This window comes from Thermobia domestica, chromosome 3, assembly GCF_964235325.1.
Source record: "Thermobia domestica chromosome 3, izTheDome1.hap1.1, whole genome shotgun sequence".
In the NCBI taxonomy this organism is placed as follows: domain Eukaryota; kingdom Metazoa; phylum Arthropoda; class Insecta; order Zygentoma; family Lepismatidae; genus Thermobia; species Thermobia domestica.
In genome coordinates, this window is record NC_137456.1 from 124,304,177 (window position 1) to 124,327,789 (window position 23,613).

The following is a 23,613-nucleotide window of genomic DNA, read 5'->3' on the forward strand; positions in this document are numbered from 1 at the left end:
GTTCCTTAAATATTTCTTGTTGATTATTGTTAATTTTATGTTAGTATTATTGTAATGTTTGATAATTTATTACGGTACCAATTTCATGTTGGCAAACAGTAACTAATTCTGCACCTTAAAATTTCATTTTCCAAAAAAAAAAAAAAAAAGAAAAAAAGAAAAAGAAAAAGAAAAAGAAAAAGAAACATAGTAATACAAATATGGATTTGAGGGATCAAGATGGCGACTGACAGATGAGTGAACGAGTTTAAAACTCTCACTGTTTTCAATGTTTTACTTTTTCTAGTATTTTACTTTTAGACCACTTTTAGTTTGATACAATCTTTAAGTTACGTAGAACAATTTATACATGTCAGGAGCCATTTCCTTCGTTATTTATTACATTATTAGTTTCAACAATTATAGCAAGAACCAGTAATTCGGCCTCATGGTCGGGCCATTTTGGCTATAGCTCATACCATAACTTTGAATGAATTCCAATATCGAAATAATTTTAGTGATAAAGTCGTGACTATAACGTAAAATACCCTGCAGGGTTGAATTGAATAGAATTGAAACTATAGATTAGAAAATTTACTCTTTCGTTTTCAACAGTAAACAACTGCACGGAAACAGACTTTACTTAGAAAGGCTATAGCAAAATGCTAATTGTTTAAATATTAAGCTGTATAATTGAATATTCTCAAGTCAGATATAAATAATTTTCAAGTAAAAGTAAAACTGTAATAGCTTCATATTTAAAAGTTTATTGTATTGTTAATGTAAGATGCTTTTGCCATTATGGAGAACTAACCCGGCAATAAAATTTAATGTCTTCCTACGAAGTTTAAATCTTTATTGTAGCTTCGTCAAAATTCTAAGTAAATGTTAACCCGTTATCTGTTGTAAAATCAGCAGATGCCCTTGCAAATATTATCAATTTTTTACTAACGATGTTTCCATGGTAATAAGGTCAATGATCGTGGTGAAAATGGTCGAAATCCACTAAAATATGCTGTATATGTAAGTTTGCATATAGCTTCATCTTCTTAATTGGGAACTTACGTAGAATGATGCTGGAATGGCTGATAGGTACCGTAATTACTTAGTAATGATCCTAAGGTATGTTTAAATGTACATCAACTAAAAGAAACAGCGACAAGAAAATTAAAGAAATAAATATACTTCATTCATGTTAATAATGGTTATAGTATCATGTTAAATGAATATATTGAAAGCTACTAATAATTCTATAAATATAAATATAATTAATGTAAATGAAGCTACATAACATAAAAGAATAATGATGAAATGTGCCTATAAAAGCAAATAAATATAAAGTACTGTTCACTAAAGTTTTATATATTAGTTGTTATAATTAATTAGCACTATTCCCAGTCGCTATATAGTAGGCACAAGTAACTGCAGTAAGAATATTTATCAATTGGAGCTATCTCTTTTAATATTACTCAAATGATTCCACGTAGTTCTAAACAGTTCAAATATGTACAATGAAGGAAATGTCATCATATTCGGTGGCGCAAATCGTTTCTTACAGCTAATGCATTTTAGAGAATTTGTAATGATCCTTATTACACGTGTTTGTTATTTAATATATTCTGAATTTATAGCGAAAGTTTCCAGAAGACAATCTTGTATTTAATATGAGATTAATAATATGACATACTAAAAGAATATAGTATATTGGAGATTAAATAGCGGGATTAGAGTTCGTTTTATGTCCATAGCCTAGGCTAATTTTTTGCTTAGTATGTCAGTATGTCCGTACTCTGAAAATTTATTATCTACCTGGGTAGATACATACCTAAAAACTTTGCTGTGTTAGCAAATTTAGATACTTGATGAATAATGTTTATCTGTGATAACTGAGTATACTTCATGATTAATGGTTATCTATGCTGAGTACTATTCTGTGGAACAGATGGTAGTAAAGGCATTTCATTTTATCTGTATTTATCTTTAATTTATTTACAGAAGATCACTGTGTAAGTTGTGATGTATGATCAACAGCTTCTTATAAATTCTTCCTATATTTTTTTTAAAAATTATAATTAGTGTTGTATCATCAGCAAAAAGGATAATATTATCCCTTTTCTAGATTTAATGATATTTCATCTTTATTTAGTTTACTGTATATACTACTTAATTTTTACATACGGCTTATTATTAATACAGTATGTATTACAATGATAATGTTGTGTTTTACATTGCATATTCGAAATATTAAAAATATTTAACCTAGAAGGAATACGAATTTCCGATTTGCTGTTGATGCATTGCCTGATGCCCATGGTTTCAGGTTTAACTCCTAGTAATTTTAATTACTTATTTCTGTTGAACAAAGTTACTAGAAACGATAATTACTTTCTACAGTAGAATCCGGGCAATCCTTTATCATACTTATACTTATCATCCTTATTATACCTATTATACTTATTATACTACTTATTGTATTATACTTATACTTATTATACTTATTATCATCCTTTATCATACAGATAGGGTGAATGCATAAATTGAAAGCGATATTTAGCTTAATATAGAAGTTGAAATTTTAGTTGTAATTTAAATATAAAATGTACAATATGTATCTTGTGAATATTAACTACTGGATTCGTCTCCGAGATTTTAATCTTTCCCTGAGATTGAAACCTCTATATAGTAGATCAAATACAGAATTTGAGAAAAAACAAATCACTTCTATACACTACTTATGATTATTAAACTGCTAATACCATTAATAATTGAATTTATTTATGAGAATGTTGGAGTAACGTAGAAACTACTTGTAAGGCATGAAATTAAAAGCCAAATTTCAGTAAAATAAAACACTGTAACAGAAGTGTATGTGAACTATCATCATAGGTATTCTGACATTATTGGCAGATCAATTGCCACAACTGAGAAGCTTCCATGCTCCACGGTCTTCCGCTAACCTCTTCGTTTTCATGTACGATTTCTCTATTTTGATATCGTCCATTAATTGTAATCTCCTTTGTCCTCCCTCTTTTCGGCCACCATACCCTCTAGCACGTCCCTCATGATACAGCTCCTTCTTACCCAATGTCCCAACCAGTTTCTCTTCCTCTTCTTAATAATATCTAAAACTTTTCTTTTCCCCTCCACTATTTCTAACACCCTCTCATTCGTTTCCCGCTCGACTCAGCTAATTCTTTCTATTCTTTTTCACAACCACGTTTCGAAAGCTTCCAGTCGTTTCTCATATTTTTGCGTAATGTCCATGTTTCTGACTCATACAGCACAATAGTCCACACGAAACATTTTATGTCTTTTTCTCAACTCTTCATTCACGGTCCCAATAAATAGTACTTTCAAAATAGGTAAATATGAACTATAGACAAGGAAAAACTATATAACTTAATTTTACGACGAAAGTAGAAAATTAAACACTTTCCTTAGCAACCTAGTCACCAGTGGCGTATTTAGGGGGGTGGCTTCCGGGCTTAAGCCTCCCCCCGAAATTTTACTTACAATAGTAAAGTATATGAAATATCTTGCAGAATTTTCACATTTTCAGGCAAAGCCCACCCCGAAAGTTAGCAAAGTTCCCCCCCGGAAACAAAATCGTAAATACGCCACTGCTAGTCACAATCGCTAAATTTCATTGTCTTCGTTGCCGTCTTCATCAGTAGCATCAGCAACATCATTATATCCTTCTGTTTACTTCGCTTCCATACCGTGCTTCATCTATGTACTTTTAGAACTTATTTCAATATATATATACATATATATTCCCCAATAATTACTAACTTCTCCACCATAGATTGACCTATGTAATAATAAAAAGTAAAAGAAGAAAAGCAAATACACACCAATGAAAATATTTCAAGCTTGTTTCGAGAAAACTTTTCCCCTCCTCAGGGCCGGCGCAAGAGAAAAATATTACCTGTGCAAAGAAACCGTATGACGCTCCGTCCTCTCCCTCACTTCTTACTATTTTTAGATTTCTATTATCAACGTAGTTTGCTCGTATACTATCTTGAAGTAGTCTGTTTTTGAAGGTTAACTTATTGAACAGAATAAAAAGAAAGAATCAATTACGAAACTGAGTCAGAATTTGGGTTTTCTAAGTTAATGGTATAGTTTCTTTACAAAGGAAATTTTCTGGAAAAGGATATGCGAAACACACGTGAATAGATGTACGAGTACATAAATATACAGGTTAATCCGCGTAATTTATTAAATTAACAGAAAGATACAACTAACAATGATTTATAATAATCTGTAAACGTGATATACAAGATGAATCATATGATAGAACACAAGGAAGTATAATACTATACGAATAGAACATTGTCAACATTTATATTTTTATAAAATTTTAACACAAATTGCCTTTTATTTATAGAAATTATATATTCTTAAGTGAAATATGAAAGATAAGCTACAGTTTGGTCGGGGTGCCTGGGATCTCGCCTCGGGCACCTCAACCCACACGAATGACTTGCTTTCTACTAACTTTTTCAAAATGTTTTCCTACGTTTTTTTATTCGTACGTGCGCCTGCGCCGACGGAATATATATATATATATATAATCTTTACAGTAAATGCAGCGCGTGATATATATTACAGCGTAATATATATTACACTGGCGCTAAATTTACTATGTATTATACTGTACAGGGTGGCCCAAAAGTAGGTATACAGTACCATACTGATCAGCTCATTGCATTTTATAGAATGTCTTATTGTTATCCATCAGTTTCTTTATTATTCGTTCTTATTGTGTTTTTAAGCTCGGAAGAACCGAAGCAAATAAACCATAAGCTAGAATGTTATACTTGATCAATGCAGGGGTGTATACCTACTTTTGGGCCACCCTTGGGTATATATAAGAGGCGATCAACTGAAACCCGTTCGTTCCATGTATTATTGGTATAGCGTGTAGGAGGATATTCTTTGTTTAATACTGTGTAATGGCTAATGTCCCAGTGCTTTGGGTATAGGGATGTTGTTGATACGTGCTTCCGTTTTGCATGTATAACGAGTGAAAGATGGCGTTCAAGATCCCCAATCCGTCCAAACAGGACGAGCGTGTCGTCATCCAGTTTCTGAGTGCCTTAGATTGTCAACCAACTGAAGTGTTCCGGCGACGAGAGACGTGTATGGTGATGCATGCGTCTCCAATATAACAGTGGTGGACTGGGCCAGAATGTTTCGGAAGGGGCGTGAACAAACCACTGATTATCTCCGTCCTGGTCAAGCCCATGTTGTTGCCACAGAAGACACGCGTGGAAAGGTGAATGCGGCTATAGCTGCGGAGAGACACATTAGTATTCAATCCATAGCGAACGGGTTAAACATGAGTCATGGTACTGTTTAGAAAATTGTGAAAGATCTGGGGTATCATAAAGTGTACGTGTAGTGGATCTCCAGGGTGTTGACGGAAGACCAAAAGTTGGAGCGTATGAGTTGCGCCATTGAACATTTGTCACGTTACCATTTGGAAGGTAACGACTTCTTGCTGCGAATTGTTGCTGAGGATGAAACCTGGTGCCATCGTTTTGAACCGAGTTCAAATTCTTCCAGTACGCAGTGGAAACACCCCTCATCTCCACTTCCCAAAAAGTTCAAGACGCAACCGTCTGAGGGGAAAGTTATGGTGTCTGTGTTCTTTGATTGCCATGAACCATTATTGATCGACTTCAAAGAACCAGGACAGTCCATCAGACCTTAACACAGTTACGGAGAGCCATCAAAAACAAAAGACCTGGTTTATTGACCGCTGGAGTCGTTATGTTGCATGACAACGCGCGTCCATACGTTGCAAACCAAGTTCAGGATTTGTTTCAACGATTCAAGCGAGAAATGTTGCGACACCCGCCCTACAGCCCTGGCCTTTCACCTTGTGACTTTCACATCTTTGGGCCTTTAAAGAAGGCATTGAAAGGTAGAGATTTCAGTCTGACGCTGAGGTCCAGGACGCTGTGTGTGATTGGTTTGATAGTCAGCCGTCCAAATTTTACATGGACAGCATTTGTAAGTTAGTGACTAGTGGGACAAGTGTCCCAACGTTCATGGTGACTACTTCTGAACAATACTTTTACTGTACGCTAACCATAGACGCCTCTAGATAGTGTACAAGTTTCCGCTCGAAATAAAATTTATTTCATGAATTATGGCCACTGAACGGGTTTCAATTGATCGCCTCTTATATATTACTGTGAAGATTAATTAACAATGAATATAGTTATTATTTGGGACAACTAATACAAGTGTTAAGATTATTGAGTATTCCTAAAATTTTCAGTAATTATTAAAATGTAATTGCACAGCTCCACGCTGCGCAGACAGAAGTTTGTCATGTGGATTTATTAGGAGTAGAAGAATTATTATGAAGGACTTGGAAAAGCCCAAATTGATCGAAACCTGACACGAGGTAGTAATCAAAAATGCCACGTACAGTAATTTGAACTAGAATTATTCAATTCTCAGCTTACTGTTTCCGAGCAAAACCTATAATTATAATTAACCATAACAATGAATTTGGCGCCCTCTAAAATTCCCTAAAATTTGGCGCTCCATGCAGCTGCACGTCTCGTCCCGGGCTTCTGCCAGCCCTCTCCTACTATTGCCAACTAATTCAAGAAATCTTATCTTCATTAAACCATAACACTGTGTACTTCGAAGCTGAAGAAAAACTAACTTTTTCTGTTGCCACAAACACATAATGATGTAGGTATGAAATTAATGCAATCACTAGTCTTGGTTATTACGCTAATACAACGTATTGTTCCAACATAGGTTCGACTAGGGTTAAAAAAACATCTTTTGCCATCAGATTCTGTTTCTGTCCCACAGTGATATGCATCGAAAGCATACTTATTAAGCACCAGATTGATTCATTATAGAAACACGTGTTTCGGGGTCCAGTGCCTTAGCTTGTGGGGGCAAGGGGTCAACTGCCCCTCCATTTAAGATCCTGCAGTTCGAGGGGGATTCCACTTCAAGATATAAGTTTCTTACTCCATATGATACGATATGAATATATAAATAAAACATGTAATAGGTTCATCTCACATCCTTTATAAAACGAAAATCTAATCTGAACCCATTTTAATAAAATGTTTATTATTTGAGCCTCAGTAATGATATATATATATATATATATATATATATATATATATATATATATATATATATATATATATATATATATATATATTCTGAGGGTTTTAAGCTGTGGCAAATATTGTCCTTTCATTTAACTAGTAAAGCATGAATGGTCTCACAATAACAGTTACAAAAGAACTGAAAATAATTTGTCCTGCTGCTCACCATCGTCTGAACAAAATATATTTCCCTAAGAGATGAAGCATAAGTGTAATTTAAGCCCTACTTCAGTAAAGCACCACCTGGGGCCCCTAAAAGTAATAAAGATATTTATTAAAATTTCAAGTTCTAGAATGGCTCAAATTTCACATTTTTCTAGGGAACTCAAATATTAATGTTTGTCGCTCGGGAAAAGTTCTAAGTTACGGTACTGTTCGGGTCATAGTTCATATTAAGACTCACAGAATGTAAATTTTGGCTCTGACCCTTTCCACCTATCGCAAAGTTATCTATGGGCTCCTGGTGGTGATATTCGTACTACTTTGAAAATAAATCCGGAAAATGTGCAGAGAAACTAATTAAACCAATAAAGTTTATGTAGCCTGATCCCTAACTTGCGTCACGTAAAGTCAATATATGAGGCGCCTAGTATCAAAATTCGTCACATCCATTTCGCTTAGATTCGAGTAATCTCGTAAAACGTGTAGTGAAGCTCCATATACACGCGTACAAAGTCACATATTTGAATTAGTTTTTTTTTTTTTTTTTAGTATGAAATATTAAGCTTTTAAACAAAATTCTATTTCCATGGAATTCCTTTAGATTAAACATATATCAAGCGATATATAACTCAATTTCGAAAAAAAAAAATGGATTAGACGACTTTTGATACTAGGCGCCTCATATATAAAGGAAGTTCGGGTATTATGGAATAGTCGGATAATATGGAATACCTCATTATCTCGCCTGTGATGTATTGCTTCCAAGCGTAGAGCAAAGAAACTACTACCTCACGTTCCTATAATGCTCTACAGTCAATCTCCTTGTGATTATGACATTCGTTGTGTTGGTAGACGTGAAAATCTGATTCTTATTCGCGAAAACTTTTACAGGTAAGTGTTTTCCAACCTGTATTTTCCTATCGAAATATAATAGAACAACAATTCTTTGTTTCCTATAACGTTGGATATACAGAGTGATAGTTTGATAAGTGCCATTATCCTATACGCCTTCGAATGCGTTTACGGTAATAGCTCTTTCGTTTCCAAGATGGCGTGGAGGGCAATATGGAATACCTGCAAGAAAAGCATAGTATTCTGTATTCCGTATGGTATTCCGATTACAAAAATATCTATCGGAGATTGGGCAATTAAACATACATTTATGATGACAGCAATGCTAAGTGTGTTTTTTGTTACAGCAAATTTTCTGATGATACAAGGGATAAGCTTTGGGTAGAGTGTTCATCATGTTTAATGTGAGCACACAATGACTGTGTCGATCCAGAAGCAGAGTATTATATTTATGACTTTTGCAAGTAATCACATTCAGTTATGGCTTGGCATTAAGAATTTTCATATATTCGTTGTATGAAAATATTTTCATATTTTCACTGTATTCGTTGTATGTTTAACAGAAAACTCATTTCTTTTCTATATAGCATTTGTATTCTATATTACCCGACTATTTCATATTACCCTCCAAAGTGGTTTCTTTACAAATTATAAATTTTGCCCACCCCTGTAACGAAACTTCTTTATCAATATACCCATAAATAAAGCCAAATATGTAAGGCTTATACTTGTTTTCCTTTTTGTTTAAATGTGCAATTATTAGCTGAGTTACAAACGAAACAAGAATGCTATTCCATAATACCCGAACTTCCTCTCCTTTCACTAATAATTTTATTTTCTTTCAGATTTTAGGCGTTGCATATACTGGCGTAGGAGCATTATGTCTTTCAGAATCAAAAGTTCTAGTGATTTTTTTAAGTTATGGAAATTGCTTAGCCCTAAGTTTGACCATCATATTGAAGGGCATATGTATGGTTATGGTGTCCTACATTGGATTTCGTGCGGTGATGAATCATCGAGAATGGCTGATGATAACAGTAAGTTTATTTCTAATATACTGTATATAAATCCAGTGTCAATTCAAGATATTTCTTTAAAGTAATTGATTTTTAGTTTCTATTTAAGGAATGTCAAATTCTCTGCGTACAACAGAGGAGACCCGTCCAAACCAGTTCCTTAACGGTATCTTCCAAACTGTGCTACTCTTTCCCGGTAGCAGACCGTAGTAAAATTCCTAACACTAAGCAGTTGTGTTGGCAGTTTCAGTGACCAGATGATAACAGTGACTAAGTTATATCAGAAAATCATATTTTCAAGACTTTTGATTTCAAGTGAGCCCTATATGACACTAGATATGATATACTTGAATGCTATAATAGCTGATATATGATTAAAACTAGATTTATTTTCACGGTAAAGGATTGAATGTTCGATATATGCGGCAATCATGAGCGTATGAATTGGCGACATGTTGTGCTGTAGTATTTAGACACAAGAAGTGTAAATGGGGCAAAACAATCCTCTCAGTCATCCAAAGGGTACCACTTTACTTCATTTTTCGTTCCTTGCTGTTTTTAAATTTCTTATGAAGAGGATCACACACACTGTCTCGTTTTACTCGCGAATCTTTTCGATCTGTGTATCTACGTTTTAGACGTCTATAGTGCCCTGGAGAAAAAATAGAAGTATTTCTGACATTCCAAGAGAAAAAAGTTTTGGATTTTTTTTCGTTCTCTATCATATTAGGAAAACTATAGTGGTATAAAGTATGATAAATGCACTATAATTTATGGTACTCAATTTGTGAAGTTTCCTTTCCAAACGGAAAATACATTCGATAGAAAGAAAAGTTCTACAGACAAGTATATAGGTTGGCAGAAAGAATTCACTGAATAGACATTTCACCATAGTTATCGGGAATGACTTTCAAATTTACAAATATTATTACTTGAATAGGCTATTAAAGGTGATAGAATTTGTTTCAGTTGCGTTCGTGGAATCGCATGTCATTTCCTCTATTCCAAATGATATATTTATCCATGAAGAGTCTAACAGTTCAGATCCTCCGGATTCTCTCAACCACTCTGTAGACAGACCTACCAATAATGAATTTGTTTCTGTCCCATCAACCTCCAAATTCAGTCTTCATCAGGTTATCTCACAACAAGTATGCTTACTTGCTTGTCCCACATCCCTCCACAAGCTATAAGCCCGATTTCTTAATCAACCTGAGCTCGAGAAACAATCAGAAAGAGAGGCTGTGTCACCATATTAACTAGCAGTCCCATAAAAAGCAACTTGATCATAATTCAAACGAAGTGAAGTAAAACGATAAAGACACTGCCACGAAGACGAGTCACTTATCAGTCTGCTGAATCAAGTAATCTACGTCACTGGAAACTTGCAGAAAAGACTATGACCGGGACTCTAGACAAAGAAACAAAATCCGAAGGGGAAAATGAAAATATAATGTGACATCTCTCTCGATCCGTCATGTTAAAGAATAGATTCGTTGTTGTGTTTGTTTGAAATGAGCTCATGATGCGTGTGCAGGAGTTGACGACAATGGTTATGAAGCGTTCATATATGAGTTGTGTGTGCGTAAATGGACTAAATGAGTATTCACTAGATGCTTTCGATAAATTCAAACTAAAAGCTGCGTTTATAAAACATTTTGAACACTGGTTTTATTTTTCTATTTTTGCATAATCACTTGGGTATATGTCCTGATTAACATTGTTCCACCACGTTTGGCTGCTGCATTATAATAATGTGCTCATTGTATTCAATGATTTTACAGTATCATTGAGATAATTGTTGAGATGTAATGGCTTTTCGTTATGTGAACACTTTACACCGGTGTCCCTACCTATTGAAATAGACCTACTGCATTCTGCAACAGATCTATTTGACATGTTCTAATCTTCAATACCCACGAAATGTTTACATACGATTCGCGGAAGATTTTCTCCGTGTAATTAGAACATATACGTTTGCCATTTGGGAGAGAGGCACGGTGGCTCAGTAGTAGAGCGCTTATCTCTGGTGCGAGGGATCCCTAGTTCGATTCTATGCCAATAGAGTTTGTAGTGGACAGTATCGTATTTATGGGTTTCCTCAGGTTTCTCTCGTTTCTTCCCACATTCTAATTCATATAATTATTTCATAATATTTTACTTTCGTTAATTACCCGTCTCCTTTAGCATACAGAGTATAATCGTGGGAAGAAAAACTTGATATTTTGTTATTTTATTTCATCTCACGAGACTTTTTACATTAATTATGAATTAGGCTTATAAGATTGTGTTATTGGTATACGTACGTCCATCCCTTCGTCTGTCCGTTACTTCACATGATAACCTTTACCTGGATGCTATTTTTAGTTCTGCTTTCTTTGCAACAGATAACTAGAGCGATTATCTCGGCCGAATTTATTAATGGAGTCAATCAATTAACATCTTAACATGTAACGGCGACTTTAATGGTGGTTATCTATAGCCCATATCTCATAATATACGTAAAGCGAATTTTTGAATTCTGGTTTCTACAATAAATAGCTAGAGCTATTATATCGGCAGAATTCGGTAATGAAGTGAATTCGAATATTAACAAATAGTGGTGATTTTAATGGTGGCTATTTACAGCCAAATATCCCATGCATCTAAATGAACCTTTGAATTATATTTTTCTGCAATAGATAGCTAGACTGATTATCTTGGCTGAGTTCGTTCTTGGAGTTTATACGTTAAAATATTAACGGATAACGACGACTTTAAAGGTTGCTATCTATAATATATATCCAATACATGTACGTGAGTTCTTGACTTTTTTTTGTAATAGATAACTAGATCGATTATCTCGAATGAGTTCGTTAACCCTTTTAAATTTTGACTTTTTAAGGTAAATTATAGACTTTCAGTCAAGCAGCTACAGCATCATCCCTATTTATCCTAGGATTATGGTTCGTACCTCATTCTCTTCCGAATAGAACAACCTTTTAAACTGCATCATTTACCTATCTTCATCATGTATCTGAGGCGGGAAAATCGCGAAAGAAAGGGATTTTTGTTTAAAATATATTTTTTCTTTTATCTTTTTGCTCCTCTGGACCCTCTTGTGTTAACGCAGAGATCTGAAAGAAATCTGAAAAATACTAAGGGTCGAACTGAATCTGTATGTAAAATTTCAATCTTCTAGGTGCAAAAGCAAGCCCGCCAATTTTTTTTAAAAAATAGGCATAACAAAAAATATTTTTTTAGTTATGACGTCATCATCCCCTATGTCTCGACGCAGAAAGGCGTGAAACCATACATAACGTGTTCTACAATGCTTCCAGGCTTGAGAAAAAAACAAAGTAAAAAGCTTTATTGGTACTTTTTTAATCGAATAATGAAGACACGGGCATATCGTGTAAAAATACACGATGACATTTAAGAGCGTTAATGGAATCAATCCGTTAAAATATTGACGGATAACGGCAACTTTAACGGTGGCGTACATGAAAGCGAATTTTTGAAATCTGTTTCTTGTAATATATAGCTAGAGGGATTATTGCAGCCGGATTTTTTTTAATGAAGTCAATTTTTTAACATCTTAACGAATAACGTTGATTTTAACGGTAATTATCCACATCCTATACATGGAAATACTTCGTGATATCATTTCTACTGTAGTCTTCTCTACATATATATCTTAAACTGCATCAATGTTTTCTTCCTGATCAGCACGACAGGTAATTTGTGCACTATTTATCTAACAATTTTGCAAATTATTTTTATTTTTATTACCTATTATAAGATTTATTCAGTTCAACTTCATTCTCTTCTGTCTTTATAAAAAAATATACCTGTTGATTATGTGCAATCTCGTACATTATTTTTGATTTGTTATACAATACTAGCATCAATTACCCGCTTCGCTGTGTTAAATTAAGAAAAAAGTAGTAATATGTTCCGTTAGTCAGTCACTTTTTACTATTACTAAAGCGCTCTTTGATATCGGTCATTTTCGATGATTTTTATATCCCTCTTCCCTTCCCATGTCATTGTTTATCTCAGCGACCCCGAAAACTATGAATTCGGCACTGATATTCGTCATTTCGATAGTTCTTAGATATGTATAGTGATCGAGATATATCTTAGGTTTCTCACAGATTATTTATTATTATACAGTACTTTATTTTTTCTGCAGTTAAATTGAGGTATTTTGGTTCTTAATACAGCTCGTTCTGGCAACAATGTTTATGATATGTTGGTAGTAGTTAATCTACATCTATAAAGTCGGAAGAAAGCGAGAGAAATGTATTACTCTGTCTAATTTGTCTCTAATCTGTAGCCTACTTATATTACAAAACCTCTGCTTCCGTTTATGCCGTCTACCACTGAATTTTTGCTTTAAAAATATTTTCAACATAATCGTAATAATAAGACAAAACAAAACAAAACAACAACAACAACAACAACAACTACTACTACTACTACTACTACTACTACTACTACTACTACTACTACTACTACTACTACTACTACTACTACTACTACTACTACTACTACTACTACTACTACTACTACTACTACTAATAATAATAATAATAATAATAATAATAATAATAATAATAATAATAATAATAATAATAATAATAATATATAGTAGTAGTATATATTATAGTTATAGTAGTAGTATTATATTTTATTTTATTATTTCTAGCATGCAAGCGTGGTAGCTTTCATGTCAGTTCTGATGCTTGTAATCGTCTTGATAGAAGCAGCATATGAGGATGGAATAATAGCAGATAGCAAGGATAGAATGTATGAATCTATCGGAAGATATTTAACGAGCAAAGATGACAGAAGAATTTGGGATGTCTTGCATAGGAAAGTATGTATGTTCACTCATGATTAAGCAGAGAAAAACTTCCAATTAGCACTTAAATCAACAAGATACTCAATTATAATATGATCAGAAATTTTTTATATAAGATATTAATTTCAAATCACGAATAGATACTGTGTTTACATGGAACTAATATTTCTCATTATATATATGATGGAATTGAAGAAATTATATGGAGGAAAAAAGATTATCCATTATACGTTATTCGAATCCAGAACTTTTCAGTAACGAAGCGCAGATGCTAACCTTTGTCCCCTGGCACCTAATTGATATTTTGCATAACATTTTCAACAGTGGAGTGATGGAGTGATGGAGTGATAATAGTGACGGCCTTTCAGGAAAACCACAAAGTAAAAATTTAAATTATATATATATATATATATATATATATATATATATATATATATAGATAGATAGATAGATAGATAGATAGATAGATATAGATATTACCGTTGTTACCTTTCTCAAGAGCTGCCACTGAGTTTAATGTGTAATCCGAACATCATGTGACCACAATTAAACCAGAGTTACGCGCTACCCTTTAGGCTACATACAAGCTCTAACAGAGATACACAGAAAGAATGTACTTAATTAATTCTATGCTTTAAGGAAGGCAAATGTTCATCATTGCAGAAATAAAAGCATACCATCAGATTCTATCTTGTTCCAAGTCAGTATTGTTGTCATACACCACCCTGTTCTTATTGAACTCTCACTCTCCGAGTTCCTAACTGAAGCGTTAGATCTTGTGCATATTTTCCATGGGACCAACATGTCCCATCCACTTAGATTTTTTAAAAATCTTACTATCGTATAATATTTGGCGTGAAATCGTGTAACTCTTCATTCGATTGTCTTTTTGTTACCTTTTTTTTTAAAAAAATATATATATTAGATATCTTCTTCAGATTTTTAAATACTAACAAATATATTTATATATTTATTTTGAGTTTACCCATCAATATCCCAGACTTCATGCCATATTTTTATGCAATTATGCAAGAATTTCTTCATACATGTGACACTTCGGCAAGTAGTGACCGTCAGGTAGGCAAGTGATAGCGCCCCTAGGAACATCTGTTAGCATGACAGTTTACTATTAGGAATTAGTGTGACGCACTAAGAATTTTTTTTTTTTTATCAAAAGGATTATCGTTGTGCCCTTGCTTTTTCACAACCAACATTACAAAGCTCTTAAGCAAGGTTGTATAGCATTCCAGATAGCTAGGGCGTAGACTTACACGCTTGACTTTTATAATAAGGGTTTATTTCCTAAATTGCTTATCCCTGCGATTTAACGTCCAGCTTGAATGACCATTCAATCTGCATTAGATAAAAAAATATACTTATACAAAATATAATACATATTTTGACTTTTAATTTCTACTATGTCTATCAGAATGACAACATACAGCGTCTGTCAGAAAATATTGATATACACAAATTTAATAGATGATGTCTACGCATTATTTTCGAAGTTGAGTTGAATCATCATTACAACATACAGTATGGTGCTTCCGCAACAGATGTCAGTAATCTTATGATTGTATGATAGTGAAACAGTAGCCGCTTCACATGTGAGAAACAGGAATCTATTTTAAAGTGGTATTTCGAGTTTGAAACCATCGCTTACGCTCAACGTCAGTGAAGGCGTGAGTTTAAAACAGAAACTCTTACACACTTGACAATTACGATGCTTTGTGACAAATTTCAGGCTCGTGCAGTCAGCAACGGTTCGCCGTTGTAATAGGTTTCTGGCCACTAATGGAAACCTATGTCGTTATATTTCTACCTTTTCTCTAACATATATTTGTTGAGAATATTGTCTATCCAATGTTTGCCATTTTTATTGCTATATTATTTTCGTCATTTTTATAATTACTGTATTGTGAAAATAGCAGTTTAGTTTCTTGCAATTTGTATGATACAGTTAATTAATTAATGGAAACTAGTGTTTAGAACATCTTACATCAAACAACAATTCTTCAGCCGAATTACTGCAATGTTTTTTCCATTTTTGTCTCTACGTATCATATATCTGAAATACCAAGTTTGCTGTTTTGTTCTACTTGGCAAGTTTTAGATTTGATGTAAAATAAATTATATCTCACTCGTTTATTTTTTTAACATATTTTTTCTATTGCCTTCAATTATTCTTGATTATTTCCTGTAATGATAACAGTATTTCATCTGTACACATTTATCGTTTCAATTGTTCGTTATGAGGGATTTGCAAATCACTTTTAACAGTAATGGACTGCATCTTTCTGGGAGGTTAAAGAACCATTGTAATGATGATGGTAAATTCTGTAATCCGTACGAGAACCAAATCCAAGTAACACTTTTTTTATTTTTTTTTTTTTTATTTTAAGAAGTAACCAAATGCAATTTAAAAAGGAACTTCGTTTCCTGCACTTTTTCTTCCCATGGAAAGAACGTGTTCCATTCCTCATTCACTGAAGGAATGACTAACCATTCTACTCTTCTTTCTCTTAAATAGTACATTTTTAACGCACTAAATCTAATCTAATCTATATTTAAGAATAAATAAACAACTGCACTACGTGGAAGACAGATCCCCTGAATTACGTCTTTTATACAGTATGATACTATATGAATATTTTATGAATAGTATTTATCGAGTTAATCGTACTATACCATATGGCCACCAATCATATCGTATGTCATTTAAACTGAATATTCGATTTGGAAGGAAAAAACGTTAAAATCAAGAAAGTAAAAATCTTTGTTGATATTAAAGATAATTTTGGCCACTTACCTTTCTAAGATTTTCTACTCATACCATTATGATATTTTAACTCAAGATTCCAATCAAAGTTTGTAGAATTACATCAAACAATATATGATTTTCTTTTCTATGATTCCACTCATGGAAAGTCTCCAAGACTTTCAAAAAGATCAATAATAAGGTTATTTTTATTATGTTTCTTACATGACCATACATGTGAGAAACAAAGAAAAGAATACAGATAATTGAGATACACTTTCTCACAAAAGGAACTCAAAATATTTTGTCCAAGTTACCTTAAAAAGAAAGAAAAAAAAAACCTTCTTCGTTCCACCAGAAAAGAAAGAAGCTTGAGTTGTTTCGTTTCTGGAAGAAATACGTTCATCTTGAATATTGAAAATAGCCAATAGTCTGCATTCATAGTAATATATTGTTGAGTGAAAAATGTAAAATTGAAATTAAGCACAATTATACAACAAATGTTCATTCTTTCCTTTCTCTCTTTCATTGAACAGCTAGAATGTTGTGGTGTGTTGAATAAAAGTGACTGGTGTCAATTGAGTGTAAGCAGCATTACAACCGAGGGCAACTTAACGAACTTTGGAAAGAAGACTTGTTTTATTCCCCCTTCCTGCATCGTGGATTGTACAGACTACATAGGCAATGTAAGTTGATCTTTTATATTTATACTTTATTATTCCCTTTCCAATAATACCGTCATGAACTGAACTCTCTCCTATCTGTATAATTAGCGAACATGCTTTCGGTGCGAAATAGTCGGGTTCGACTTCCGGTGAGGTTCATCTCGTTCGGATCCCTCGCTAAATTCTAGGTCCATGTCCCATATAGTCTCGGTCTGAATGGAAGCCAAACTCCAAGTCAATCAACCAACCAACATCTTGAAATTAACCCATTAGTCATATATAGTACTATTACATGATGAAAGCAAAGGCCTTAGAAGTAACATAATTTATAAAATAAAACCTAAAACAGTTTCAGTGTTGCAACATATTGTCATGCATAATTGATTTACATCAATGTCCTGTTTAGCAAGTGAAAACTTACGCTACATTTTTCCACTTATTTGAACTGTGTTCGAGACAGAAACGGCTCTGTTCAATGCTACGAAACGCTATTGCTCTCCATTCGCCTCGCTGTTCGAGTATCATCCAACACCCCCAAAGACATTTTTCTTGATGAACAGGTGCCAGGGGTAATCGTGTGAGACGAATGTTTAAATGTAAACCTGCAGGCGTGTATATCGAAAGTTAACTTTACACACACACACACACACACACACACACACACACAAAAAAAAAAAAAAAACTTTTATTGTGTGTGAAGGTAGTAGTTAGACTTTCCTATTCTGGTTTCTACTTTTTGAGCCCCAACAATGGTCAATTTAGTAGTTCAGCATTCGCATGCGGTGGCTCTGCCTTAATTGATCTTTTGTTATGGCTCATTCTAATGCGTGGTGGGAACACATCAATGAACATTTACTATAGGAATTGTGACAATAATTGATAAACCACCAATTCATTACAACCTACGCGAGCGGGAATTCTGCGGAAAAACTACCCGATCTCTTGCAGCTCCATGAAGTCAGTTAATTGCACAATGGGCGTTCATCAGCGTCATCTTCCCATCACAGACACTGTGATCTACATTCAGCAGATTCGCATACATAACTACACCTTCGAACTAAGCTAAGGATATTTGTACAAAGATATTCTGTAGTATAAATTTTATTCGAGTAGGAAGATGTATACAAGGTAATTCCAACAGTGCATACAAAGCGGGGCAGGGAGGAGGCTACAAAATGTATATACACTTTAAAGAAAAAAAAGTTTTTATAACAAAAGTATGCAAGCACGAAAAGATTAATCAAAGTCAGAGTTATATTTCACAACTGTATACTGGTGACAACTAGCGCCTAGACAATTCTGAGTACGATGAACTACTACTTGAATGATTTTACTTGAGATTTCCATTGGAATTGCTACGTTTTAACGTAATCCCGAAGTTCTATGAGCGAAACTGGGTTTTTGTGGGACACTTCATCCATTACAGTCACGTGAGGGAAATCACACTGTTGCATTCGTCTGTCAAAGACACCTTCATTCAATGCATGTACCAAATATCAAATGAAAAGTCCCTGTCTTACTGTTTTCGTAGGAAGCAGAATATGTCGCTATATAAAGCCTGTCGTATCATCCCTTCTGTACACCACTTGCTGTTCCTAGTTTAGAACTTTAGCGCTATAAGCACTTCGTTCTGTTAGTGGTTCAGTTGTATATTCAAACTTCCATTGTAGATATATTTCATATTCTCAAATTAAAATAAATAAGCTATACAATGTCTACGTATTGTTTGTGTTTTGTACCATTGTTTCATCCACAATGATGTGCGAACCACAAGATGATTTCATTAGACTTTATTAACATTATCTTTAAAGCAATATCATGTTATATATATTTTTACTGTCATTAACTTTCATTTCGAACAGTAATACATAAATAACGTGTATTAAGATTTGTATACATTTTTGACATATATATATATATATATATATATCGATTTCATATTTATGTGCAAGAGCAGAGTAAGTAAATGACTACATTATCTTTTTCTGTCTATTTGATAAATAATAATAAGATGCGTTGAAAATTATATATTTTCTGTAGGAATCACAGTGTGCTGAAAATTCAAAATCCAATGAGTATCATGATGGCTGTATAGGAAGAATTCGTACTATAGCACAAATTCTGGGTAACATTTTTCGTGCTTTGTTTTTATATGATGCTGTTTTTCTGGTAAGTATAACATAATATTGTTGAGTAAAGTAGGATTACCGTTTCACACATTTTCAAAAGTTACTTCAGCAGTATAGACTTGAGAAGAAATTGTTATCATTAATGTACGTAAACAATAAGATGAAAAGCACTTCAATATTGCTTAATACAGAAAAACTGAATCCTATTAGGGTTATCTCAATTAAAGGACAACTCTTCTACATATTCATGTTAGAATATAGTCATCAACCATATGAACATTATCATATAAATCCTCGTTATACTTGTTACATATACGCTATACATAAAAATTTGGACGTCTACCAACCAAATTAAGTAATATAATAATTTCCATAATTTTTCTGTACAAACCGCTGTCTTAGTAACAACAAATTATATTCAAATCAAAGCATTTATCATTATTTCCCATAATAATGATGAAAACTTTACATTGTAACATTCTTCCAGAGTATCTTTTCAAATGAAAGCATTTTCCACTGATTACACAACTAGTTAATCAACTCCAGCTAAAAACCACAATTCATTCATTATTTTTTTTTTTCATCTTTTATCATTCTCAACTGCAGCTTCTATGAAATTATAGCAAATTTTCTTTTATCCTCCTATATTCCTTCCCATGATTATTTCATGGCAACTCTTCACCGTAAACTTCACTTTTTATTTTTTATTCCACCAATATCAATAACTTGAAACTTGTTTGTGTCCTTTATTTCATCAATAACCTGTAAACCTCCCTCTTCAATCGATGTTCCTGATCCCCTCCCTCTTTTTCCACCTATTTGTCTGAGGTCTTTTTTATTTTTATTTTACGTCATTGCACTAGCAATAATAGTGAAATTCGAACATCTAGGTTAGATAATTTCTTCTCTAACCTGATCATAGTTTGCTCATCTTGCTTATTAATTCTGCTTCCAGTAATAACATCTGATTGAGTTTTCAAAACTGATTTTGAAATTGTCAAAATAATAAATTCTGTTATTTTATTCCCTTGACTGCAGCTGGTTCATTCTTGCTTAGTAAATTTGTGGTTGTTACGTTCGATTCGTTTTTTTAATCTGTAGTTTGGAAGTTGGAACTGCAAGTATACGCGTATTGACTATTGGCTGAACAAGCGGGACATCTACGATTTTTAGCTGGTCATAAAATTTTCTGTGTGGTTTTGAAACAATTGTTACACTTGCCGCAAGTTGTTCGAAACCTCAACATATCTCAAGACTGTTTCTGCAATAGTCTTCAAGCTTGTAAGTTGAAAGGTGGTGGATAGTACAAATTAAGAAAAGAAAAGAGAAAATAAATGTAAAGATGCACAAAGAAGAGAACCGAAAAGTTTAAGTTTTAGATATATGAATGGAAACGGAAAAGCCATGATTCTACTGTGGTGGTGGTCATGCGTAAAAATAGTGTAAATTAAAATACAGACACTAAAAAAATAACAAAACCAAAAAAGTGAAAATAAAATTTCAAGCAGAAGTCAGAAAGAAAAAAGTAAAAAGAAATAAAATAAAACTATATAATAAGGACGAGGGAGAAACTGGCATATCAGCAAAGCAGGTAGTACAAATACTAAATGAATAAATAAAATTTCAAATCAGAATTTACTGAATTAAAAATGACAAACAAGATTTAATTCGAACAGTAAAGGAGTTACCCTCAAGAAGGAATAAACTAACACAAAGCAAGATAAAATGGATGAGCTTATGGCTGGACAAAATTATTTCAGGACTGGTCATGGAAATGGTTGCTTACGAACTGAGACATTAATATTACGTTGCAAATACGCAAATGAAATAAAACTATTAACGTTTTCGCTAAATGCTTCATCAAATAAGGAGGGGAAATTGTTTACTTAATGCTTTATCCTACTTACAATAACTAGTTGTGTGATACATCTTGCACCTTAACTGTAAGAAACTCAGGATACTAAATTCGACTTTAGATTAACCTTCTAAAAAGTCATCAAAAATATACCTGACCCTTTGCACTTGAGTCCATCATTCTAGCTTCTTCTAACCTGATTTACATTCTTAAATTCATCCACTGTCTAGCCCTCCCTCTCGAAGAAACTCGAACTTCATTTTCTATCAGCATCAACAATCACCGGAACACCTATAACGCTCAGACTTTTCATGTCCCAAAACATACAACTCTTCACTATATTACATTTGACTACACTTTTCGCGTGAATACTCTAGAGCTTTTCCTCATATCTATTCACATCCCTGCGGAAGAGATAAGAAGTCCCTGTGGAAGTTATATTACCATCATCTAAACATAAAACTGTACTCTAGTCTTAATTACCTGTAATTACCCTATCTTTATACCTACTTTTATACTTACTATAATTTTAGATTCACTTTTTATTTTGTTAATTTTATTACCTTTTATAAATTTTTCTTTTATATTATTTACTTTCTTATAATTTATTCTTGTTATTATTTTTGATATTAATTCCTTACCATTTTATATAATCTATATTTTCTGCTTTACTCATTTTTATTATTGTTTAAATATAAGAATTTCAGCTAGCTGTGTGTAGGTAGTACTAACATCTTAGTCGCAGCGGTCTGTTCTAATCGTATCAATTGCGTAAGATTACCGAAGTCAACCAACACTTAGTTTGGTCGGCACTCAGGTGCCCAGTGAAATCTTTATCAAGCATCGTGAGAACAATCATATATTGAGTTGAGAGAATGGATAAAGAAATCAAATGAAGAACGAATTACTGTTGTCTGCTGCTTCCATTGACTACAAAAAGAATAATTCGATTCGGAAAAGACTACTATCCTTATCCATGCTCTAAAATCGAGTAGCGCTGGAGAAGCCTAAATCCGAATTATCGTAAACATCTATTCTGCAGGGAGTCTTTCAGTGACCTCGGGCGGAGTGAAAAGATTCCACGTTGGAGAAAAATATAAAGTAGTGAGAAGGCAGAGATGGTCATTATTCAATCGGGGTTAGCACGGACTCAGGCTCACTAGCCTCAAAGACGCTTCCGCTCACTGATCTCAATGAAACCCACGTAAATTTATACCCGCTCAACCTCGGGCTCACTATCCTCAATTAGGCTCGTGCTCGTCCATTTATCTCATTGTACTCACGCTCACTGCCCTCAATGGAACTCGCGCTCCCTCGGACCCAGAGGCTATGGCTCGATATTGACTTATAGCACTCGTGCTTACATGTGCTCATGCTCAATGTTTGAACTCGACGCCAATTGAGGTTGTGAACGTTGGTCGCAAGTTTGGACATTTATGGCTGAAAACATTGATTCAATTTTAATTCATAATCTTCATAATTCTTCCCCGAATTTGTTTTGATTGGCTAACATAAGCAACATTGAAAAACTTATTTGACTAACAAGGAGAAGGCAGACTTTGGTAAGTGAACTTCGGAGCCATTTTTTGCGAGGAGGTAGTTCACACTTAAAGAGTTAATATTACAAACTGGGAGAGCGCAATGGGCAAAAATAAGGGAGAAAAACCGTCTTCAAATGTTTTCTACTCGCTACATATACTGTTCGACGCGCAAATTTATCAAGTGACGGCGTGGCAGAGTGGGTAAAGTGTGCAACTCATATGCAAAGGGTCCCGGGTTCCATTCCCGTTCGAGTCGATCCTTGTTGTGATTTTTGCTTTAACTAATAAAATAACCATTTGTAACTATAAATAAAATATTAATTCATTATATGTTTATAATGAATAAAACAATAGAAATTTTAAAATCACTTGTAAAATCTTTCAATGTTCCATGTTAACTAGCAAGAAAATTTAATTTATTCCGTAAATATACTGATATCACGAGTTGTATTATGGTGACGACAGTCAACGGCGCCGATTTCTCTGTAAATTTGGGGGGGGGGGATTCATAAAAAATACATACAACAATACATGTAATAATAAAAAATACATATGAAAATACATATTCATAAAAATACATGGGGCTCACATGAGCTTGAAGGGACGGGCACCCCGGCCCCCCATGATCGGCGCTCTTGACGACAGTCGTTGTGCAA

The 23,613-nt window shown here is 33.7% G+C and overlaps 1 protein-coding gene across 2 annotated transcripts in view; it reads left to right on the forward strand.

Moving 5' to 3' along the window:
• Positions 1-23,613, forward strand: part of LOC145680701 (tetraspanin-15-like) — a 46,221-nt gene that overhangs the window by 9,851 nt on the left and 12,757 nt on the right. Inside the window, exons 4-7 of one of the 2 annotated variants that reach the window (XM_081751616.1) lie at positions 8,993-9,184; positions 13,854-14,024; positions 17,304-17,453; positions 19,473-19,601. In XM_081751616.1, the coding sequence (XP_081607742.1) occupies positions 8,993-9,184; positions 13,854-14,024; positions 17,304-17,453; positions 19,473-19,601 (642 nt within the window). The remainder of the gene's footprint in view (positions 1-8,992; positions 9,185-13,853; positions 14,025-17,303; positions 17,454-19,472; positions 19,602-23,613) is intronic. The other variant, XM_081751617.1, reaches the window with a different exon arrangement.